The sequence below is a fragment of the Tachypleus tridentatus genome, chromosome 3 (genome assembly GCF_004210375.1).
Source record: "Tachypleus tridentatus isolate NWPU-2018 chromosome 3, ASM421037v1, whole genome shotgun sequence".
NCBI classification, from domain to species: domain Eukaryota; kingdom Metazoa; phylum Arthropoda; class Merostomata; order Xiphosura; family Limulidae; genus Tachypleus; species Tachypleus tridentatus.
The window spans coordinates 59,689,899-59,699,517 of record NC_134827.1 but is presented as its reverse complement, the minus strand read 5'-3'; the positions used below and the strand labels follow the sequence as shown (position 1 = coordinate 59,699,517).

General features: G+C 29.5%; 1 protein-coding gene across 2 annotated transcripts in view; it reads right to left on the bottom strand.

Annotated features, from left to right (window-relative positions):
- Window positions 1-768: 768 nt before the first annotated feature.
- Window positions 769-9,619, bottom strand: part of LOC143246951 (anoctamin-2-like) — a 31,256-nt gene continuing 22,405 nt past the window's right edge. For both annotated transcript variants that reach the window (XM_076494217.1, XM_076494218.1), the window contains 8 exons: window positions 9,265-9,362; window positions 8,848-8,993; window positions 7,733-7,885; window positions 6,237-6,289; window positions 5,049-5,227; window positions 2,965-3,070; window positions 1,406-2,146; window positions 769-1,215 (listed from right to left, as the gene is read on the bottom strand). In XM_076494217.1, coding sequence (XP_076350332.1) covers window positions 1,985-2,146; window positions 2,965-3,070; window positions 5,049-5,227; window positions 6,237-6,289; window positions 7,733-7,885; window positions 8,848-8,993; window positions 9,265-9,362 — 897 coding nt within the window. In that variant the 3' untranslated portion in view covers window positions 769-1,215; window positions 1,406-1,984. The remainder of the gene's footprint in view (window positions 1,216-1,405; window positions 2,147-2,964; window positions 3,071-5,048; window positions 5,228-6,236; window positions 6,290-7,732; window positions 7,886-8,847; window positions 8,994-9,264; window positions 9,363-9,619) is intronic.

Here is a 9,619-nt window from a genome sequence, read left to right as displayed (position 1 = left end):
GGATTCGTGGTTCGCATCCCATTGCAGAAACAAATCGCGCAAGCACTTTGTGGTTTTCAGTATACCGTAAGAGTGATGGTCAAATGATGTAATCATAATAGTCCAAGAGTTGGTAGTCAAGTGATTTGATTATAATAGTCTGAAAGCAGATGGTCAAATGATGTAATTATAATAGTCCAAGAGCTGGCGCCCTTGTGATTTGATTATAATAGTCTAAAAGCTGACGGTCAAGTGATGTAATTATAATAGTCCGAGAGTTGACGGTGGGTGTTATTGAGCAGCTTCCTTCCCTCTAGTGTATCAGTTGAAATCTAGGGACGGTTGCTGTTACATAAATATTCGAAATAAATAAACTAGTGTTTATTTACTTTAAAATTTTCATTCACCCTAATGAGTGATTCAAATTATTATTAAAGGATTATGACAAGTACATACTTAAACACAAATCTGTTAAAAACTGAAGTTGTATCCAATACATCTAGATGAATATTCACTATTTTTCAATGATGCACACATTTATAACAGTAAGTACTAATTCATAAACTGAAGTTTTCATTAACTTTAAAGAATTTTCCTTTGAGTTAATCAAATAACTTTAGTGTACTCTTTGTTACAATCATTTCGAGAATTTTTTTCTGTTGATAATTTGACAGCATACTTAAAAAAAACAACTGACAACCAACGTATATTGACACTGATAAAAACAATATAGATGACAAATTTTGAACTAAAGAAAGGAAGGTTAAGATAAATTTCCTCTGAACAAAATTTAGTTCAAGATCTTTATTAAAAACATAGCTTCTTTTTCACTAAATCTACTTAACAATGATTTAAAAAGTGATGACCAGTGTAAAAATTAAAAACTTTAATTCCTGATTTATCATTATTTTAAAACACTGGAACTTAATATTGTGGAGACACTAAAACAGTTCAAAGAGTAAACATTATCTTAACAATGGTGTTTCTGAAACAAACTCTGAACACAAGTTTGAGATTCATACACAAAGTTGATAACAATTTGGAACAGATTGTAGCATTTGTTGTTGATCTGTTAACACTGTTCAAGTCTTGTTCTTTAGAATTCTGATGGCATGTCACCTTGAACAAGGTGCAGGAGCAGGCATATTACTTCATTCTACAACTCTGGAATGGTCTTCCACTTCTATAGTATCATCTTCACAATGTTTGGTTCTACCTGTGTATTCAGAGATTCTCCTAAATCAGAAAAAAAAAGAAAAAAAACGTGCTCAGTAATAATAGTAGAAAACTGAATATGAAATTACATTAAATCAATTGTGAAACAGACTTCAGGGAAAGGAACAAAACTATGTAACAGCACCAATGTCATTAAAAGAACACACTGTAAATATAATAATCAATTTACATTTTCTTTAGTTTTACTTACACAGTATTTCATTAAGTGTGTGTGTGTAACATAAGTGTTTATTTTGATTTCCTGCAGTATTCTTGTTCTAAATTCAGATTGGCTCCCGAGACCTAAAAGGTTGCCGACACCTGTTCTAAAAGATACGTGAAAGATAGAAGTTTGGTTAAAAATAATGAACACAATATTCTCACAACTTTTAAGTACTTATAAACATTCAACAAAAGAAAATATCAATGTTATAATACAAGACAGTTTAAAACTGTTGTCACCAAGATGGTGTAAACATTAAGTATATAAACAAAAATAAATAATTTGTTTAAGATTTAACAAGGTTTGACCTTTGAGGTTGTAATATATCAAATGTTAAGTGAAAGAAGAAATTTTCTAAATAACATAGACTTTTGCAAAGTTTAAAACGTACTTGTTCTTGTGGCACATATATGTATGGAAACTGTATTCCCTGTTGGACTTCACTGACCATAGTTATTTGATTAGATGTTATTATCAACCTGTTCACTTACCTCTTAAACAGAAAAAAAACTCTGCCTTGTTCAAATTTTTAAATATTACCAATCTGTGAAATAATGTGTTCCAAAATCATGGTGTTTCCCTCCTTCCAAGATATTTTGCTCTTTTTAGTTCTTCTTCAATAATCACATCATTGACGATGTGATTTTCATGTCTAATCTGTAGTTTCACAGACTTTGGAATGTCTGGTATTAACCAACAAATTAGAGTTGTCATGATGAATACAAGACACTAAAAAAAGGAACAACATAAGTTTCACTGGAGCAGTTTTTAAAACATAATCCTTTTACATAACACTGTTTAACCAATACAGATTATAAAACTTTATGAACAATGATTAAATCATGAAGTCTTCTTAAATTACTAATGAGCATGTACAGTCATTCAGAACAGTATCAGTGCTACATAATAAGAAAAACATTCTACTGGATGAACAGAAGCCACAAAAAAATCTAACACTTATAGAATTGGGTAATAAAAAGGATAGTTTATTAACAAAAATGATTAATCAATCCATTTTGTGAAGGATAACTTAGTAAATGTTACTGAAACTTTTAAAAAATTCTAGGATTGTCCTGGCTGTATTAAAATGTATTACCTTTTATACTCTATTTATGTTGCTTCATTAAAAACAACTGAACATAGTTATAATGTTTATACATTTTCAGTCTCAGTAAATGTTAAAAAGTTTCCAACTCCCTTGAAGTTAATTTAATACAGCAATTCTCAACTGGTTCTGTGGGTTTATGTACACCTAAACATATATTTAGCTTCCTCAAAAAAATTTAAATTACAAATAAGAGGTGTTTTAATAAAAGCTATTCACACTTTATATTTGTTTTGAAAACTTTGGTTAAATAAAGTCTCAGGTTAGTTCTACAATTAACATTTAAAAATATTCTATCTTTTGAAGAAAGAAGGTTGTATTTTATGTCCTTAAGTGAAAGCTACTGTTAATTGATTTATTTTAGTATAAAGTAAAAATGAACTGCAAATGTAATTAAGTTTAATGAAAAATAAGATCTATAATTTGAAAAATTGTTTCCAACCACAAAAATAGAAACGAAAACCAAGCGAGCTGTAGCCAACTGCCAATATAACGTCTTATATTCATATTTGTTGCTTGCTGTTGGGGGCTCTCTGTAGTCTTGGTACCTGAAACCATGAAATAAAATGACCTTAAAATAGAAGCCAGCATTTTAAACAACTTATTTTATAGTGGATGTTTTGCATTTCATAAAATTTTAACTTTACCTTAAAATTGTCATCTGTACTCAGACAAGTTTCTTAAAATAAAGTTAACTTTCTAACTTAAACAGCTAAGTACATTTTGTGCTCTTATATGAACAGCAATATCCAAGTTTGTTAGCAATATCAAATTGTTAGAAATTAATTCTATAGTTTTCTTCCAAAAAAGTTCCTTTGAAATCCTATTGAGTGAGGAGATGTTGTTGGAATTTTGTGGCTCTGATGTCTGGGAAATATTAATAGATTTGTACCAACAGAAAAGAAATAACATCATCGAAGGGTTTACTCTTCAAATTCTATTGTGTTTTATTTAAACAATATTTGTGTATCAATCCTGAAATACAGTCATTGAGAGAGTCGATGTAGTTGATTCAAATTTTGCTGAAGATAAAATCAGTAAAGTTCTCTCTCTTGAAGATGTATAACTTTTTTACTGCACATAAAACAGAATCTAGAAACAATCCTTTCATCTTCCTCGGAGAAAAATGTATTAAAGTTTTGTACAAATGTTACTTCTTTCAGAATAAAAAATAAAACTGATGGTGAATGTTATGAAATCTCTTGTGATTATTTTTAATGTTTATAAAAGGATAATAAAATTTCTGTTTAGTACTATGAATAATTATGTTACATTAAAAAATATTGCATAATGCACTTGAATAGAATTGTAAAACAACTGTTATTTCTAACTAACCCACAATTAGGTTTATAAAAAAACAAAAAACAAATTCATTACTACTTAAAGCAACACTTTTTGTCGAAACCCATCAGGCTAGCCTTGTGAAGTATTGGCTTTGACTGCCGAAACAAAAAGAAACTTGCCTGATTTATGGATAGAATACACTCTTTTATTAGTTATATAAATACAACCAATTGTCCAACAGCAATATAAATGAGAATTACACAAATTTCTTGAAAAACAGAAGATAATACAAGGATTTATCATTTGGGTTGAAATTTTATATTCGGAGTTATTAGTATCTGCTATATGTACGTTTCTAATTGGTTGAACAATCTGAAACCCTCACAAGAGAAGAGAAAAAAAAATATTTGTAAATGAAAAGTCAGAGCATCACCAGATTGTGTAGAGAAGTATATTCATTTTTTAACTTAAGAATTAAATCTTATGTAATACTAATATTTAAGTTATAAAATATCTTTTTGTACCAAGATTAATAATATGTATTATTTTAAGTAGTTTAATCAACCCTTTATTGTCTCCACCCATATATCTACACATGCTAGATATCACCTACAGCATTATATTTGCACATGCCAAACATCATTTCAATCCATATGTCTATGCATACGAGACATAACCTTCATCGAAATATCTACGCATACCAGATATCTTTTCCAATATGTCTGATCATGCTAGACATCATTTCCACCCATACATTTAACATGATAGACATCATCTGTACCCATCTATCTATGCATGCTAGGCATCATTTCCACCAACTTATACGTGCCAAATGTATCATGTTGCATTCAACTGCCTTGAATCTGGTTCATTGTGGTAAAAATGTTGTTGCAATGATGGAAAATACTTTCATGGATGATAACTTTGAAACTAACTCAATAAAATGGTTGTACCTTGCACAATTTGATATCCCATGTCAATAGGGTTAAAGTTTGAATCTACGTAAAATGGTAGTAACTTGTGCACTTTCATGTCCGATGTCAGTAGGGTTAAAGTTTGAATCTACGTAAAATGGTTGTAACTTGTTCACTTTGATGTCTCACGTCAGTAGGGTTAAAGAGACACCACACTGGTATCCCATGCCAGTTGGGTTAAAGAGATACCACACTGGTTCTTAATCACACATACATTGTTTTCTATGCTCTGTTAATTTGAAACAATAAAACAAAAATTAACACTTACTTGCAGTATTCCACACTGGTGTCAGTTTCAGAAAGAATATTCAAATCACCAGGAAAGTCACTGATGTTGAAATCTGACAGAGTAAAGTTCAGAAATCCATTCAGTGACCCATCTGGTGAAATGAACACTTTATAAAATGTCTCCTCTATAAAACTTGATGTAAAGGCAATAATTAGTGCCTGAAAAGTAAGAATATAGAATTAACAGTTCAGAAAATAACACACTTTCTTTCACCTTAAATAATATACTGTAATATTATTTAGTTTGATTGTGTAAGAGCAAACATTATTAAGTTTCACACCATTAAGTATATTGGACAATGTAGAAAAAAATATTCACATATGTAAACGTCATAGTACACAGTTAACTGGGTTTGACATTATGGATTATAATAAAATTCACTGTGTTAAATGTCTATTGCATCACTAACCATGCTTGATAGAACAGAAAATAATAGCATTTTCATCTTAAATTTCTTATGACATTGTTACTTTTTATATTAAATGAACATCAATTTACTATATAGAATTATTATACAATATAATTCCAAAATAAAATAATAATATGGTGACACTGTACTTCAAGTGATCAGAAAGGTCAAAAACAATTTATTGTTTCTATTGACATTAATATGTAATACATTATAAACTCCTGTCTCTTCATAATAGTAACAATTAAGTTTTTATATCACATCAAAATTGTGACAGATCAACCCATGAAAATTCTTCAATGCACAAAATTTGGTCTTTAATTAATAACAACCAATGGTCAGTAGGTGTAAACTTGTAAACTGACTCACAAAAAGAAATCACATCAATGTATTTTATAAACCCACTAAAGGTGCTTTAGAAAATCATTGCAGAAAAAAACACAAGTACACAGAAATTCTAAAAAGAGATCATATTAAGTTACAGTTTTGAAACTGACCTATACTTATAACATTAATTACATTAATTTAATAATCACCTTAAACATCAAACATTTCTCAAAATAATTTCATAATTTAGATAAAATTTGAAAGGAAATGCAAAGAGTTTATTTCACTTCTAATGATTCTTAAGGTGTCTCACTCTAATATCATACATGTGTATGAAGTATTCCTTTATCACTGTAATCAATGTATGTGATATTACTAACAGTTAGGGTAAAGAACAAGTACAAACATTGCTCATAATTCTCTGTACTTACATTTGTGATGACAGAAATCTTTCCAACAGAATTAAGAATTCTGTACCATATTCCTATCAAAATAGAATCAACCTATTAGGATAACTGGAATATATTTCAATAACTTTACTGTCTAATCTTTTTTATTTTTTTTTGCTTACAAAACAATTCTCTTTCATTAACATTACATTCATGTATAGAATGGATTATATATATCTCAGCTAAGTTATGAATTAAGACTTATCACTAAAGACTAATCAGGAGTTATTAATTAACTCTAATAATTCTTCTCTGTATATTTAGTGTAAAAAAATCAAGGTTTGAAATAAAACAAACTTCAAAGTATGAATATTACATTACTTCACTATCTGGGTAACTAGAAATGTCATAATGAAAATACCTAAAAGGCTAAAATCCAAATATTTCTTACAACTGATTGGTTCACACATGACTGTCAAATGATTGTTATTATTTACTAATGACAGTCCTCACTCAGTTAATGGAAGAGTGTTTGTACGTCACAAAGAAGTTGGGTATCACAACATTATTGTCTACATTTTAAGAGCTTCAGACTGTGATTTCTAACAGATTTACCATGATACATTTGTTTTAGTACCTACATTTGTTTCAATATAGTTTTCCTTTTTTGCATGTGATGTATATTGTTGGCTATGTATTGCACAAGTCCCATCTGTTCTTGAAATTTGTAGAAGAATCTCAAGAGTAAGATTTAATATTTATTTATTTTATGAAAACACTAGCATCTTCCAACTTTGGTGAATATTCTAGAAACTCACAATAAACTATATAAACCAACATGCCAAGAGCAGGAAGAATATTATTAGTCAGTTAAAGTCAGTGTGATATAGGCCTCAGAAGCTATAATTGTGATTAACACCAATTAATCATAAAACTACAAAATTGGAGACCAGGTATGCAGTAGATTTTGAACATTACAAACCATTCAATTTCAACACATTAATTTGGGATATTATTTTTTTCTACAAGGACATTAAATAGCATCCCTGGAAAAAAGTCAGTTTGTAATCAGTGCAAAGCCATACAAGATAGCCAGCTTAAGTGATGTGTCACAGTCTCAACTCGAATTGAATTTGCTTGTTATGGGCCTGAACTGTCGATAAAATATCAAAATATCGGGTTCTAGATCATATATAAAACTCAGTATTGTTTCTAAAACTCTTGTACCTAAACCCTAATTTGTAATAACTATAATTATAATTTGTGTCGTTTTTCTTTTTGCATATTTTAATATATTTGTGTCATAATAGAGAACAGTACATGCCAATCTTGTTGAGAAATATATTTTAATACATACTAACATTTAAATAACAACTAAATTCAAATTAGTGATTATTTAGAGCAATAATACATAATGTATGTAACATAATAAATCAGAGACTTGTCTGAAATAAAAAATATGTAACATTGTCAATTTACTTTCTTCTTAACAGACTAAAACTAAACAGCTTGCTGTATTCACCACACTGTGCACTCACCAATGTTCTTAACTCTTTCTGCAACAGGTCGTCGTAAGAAAGTGATAAACTTCCTAGCATCGAGCCTGATTTCTGTGATGTTGTTTATTAAAGCAAATAATGGTGCCAGAGGAAATGCAACCACAAAAATTGTGACAAATCCAAACTGCAACACTGGAGAAGGGGAACAAATTACAGAAACGTTTATTAATTGAACTGTACATTTAATGTTTGAGGAAGTTTTTATGATTTAGACAGTTAAATATATTAATGTAATTAGTGGACTACAATAACAATAATACATGTGGTGACTCCTTGGAAGTATCACACTTTATTACACAGAAATTCTAACCTTATGGTGTTGATTCAGGTCTAAAGGTGGTTGAATAAGAGATTTAATTTCTAGTTTGACATGAAAGTCAAGACAGAAACATTAACATCAAAATCAAGTAGCATATTAATAATGTTTCATTTAAAAAACAAACAAACTAAAACACAGACAAGGACCTTTAAAATTGCTGTTCCAAAAAATACTAATCATTGAGGTGGTGTAGCTGTTTTACAGGTATTTAATAAATGTTTCCTCTATACATTAAACTGTTCTGAAAAACAAGCTGAAACCCATAACATTAAAAAAAAAATTTCTTTGTATGCAAAGTTGTACGATGTGGAATTTGACCCATAACCACAGCGGGAATCAAATGTTTAATCTTAGCATTATAACCCTTCAGGCTGAGCAATAAACACAATTCATATCCATTTCTACATCATCAAAAACATTCTAAATGCTGCTCCAACTACGTTTTTTCACATACATTATCATCATATCACACATTTCATCTTTACTGTTAATTATACATTATATATCTAAAAGTATTTTAAACTATGTTGGAGATACTTAAAATAATTATATTTCATTCATTTCCATAGTAGTCAGTTACTCAGTTAACTACAATTAGAATAACTTGATTTTAAGGCTCTTGAATGATGTACAAACTACAAGGTCATTGTTAAAGATCTAACATTTTTCACAGACATGGAAAAGTACCATTTTAATCTGTTCAAGTTTTTATGTAGAACATATGTATCTATTAATGTAATTATTTTCACATCATTATTTTAAACTTAAGCCTTACCCATTTCAAGATATTCACTGAAAAGACCCAGTTCTTCTTGGTTTATTAAGTTGTAGTCACTCTCCCACTGAGTGGGTGCATGGTTTTCATGAGCACACTGACCCTTTTTATGCACTGACCACTTCTTGTAAACCCGTAACAGCCATCTAAATAAATACAAAAATATTTTTACCTAGTTTTAAAATAATATCAGTTTTTGTTGTTCACATGAATGTATAAATAGTTTAATTTTACATACAATCTGACATACTACATGTTTGACTGAACATTAATAAACTATGAATCTTGAACATATCAAAATCACTTTTTGAAAAAAAAAGTACAACAGTTCTAATATCTCAAAATGAGCCAACTGTCATAGAAAATGTTCTTACATGAAATTATTACAATAAATGTCTATTTTAACTAAAAACTTACGGAACACCCATTTCCACCACGGCGTTAATGAACTGCTTCCCTGCCACAATTATAGCTAACTGCAAAGAGAGTTCAAACAAACACCCTCCTGTTCCACACTAGAAAGAAATGTAGAAAAACAGTTTCAAAATTACTGTGGCAATACCACTTTAAAAATATCTCAGAAAGGACACAAGACTGAAAAGTACAATAAGATACAAGTTAGTGAGTGAGAGCACTAATAACTTGCCCAGGATCAAATGGTCCAAAAAATAATGTTTCAAACCTCAAAAGTTAAAGAATGTGTGTGACTAACATGAAAAACTTTGATTGATTCTTCATAGTTTAAGTTTCTCATGACAGGCTCAATCCCAGG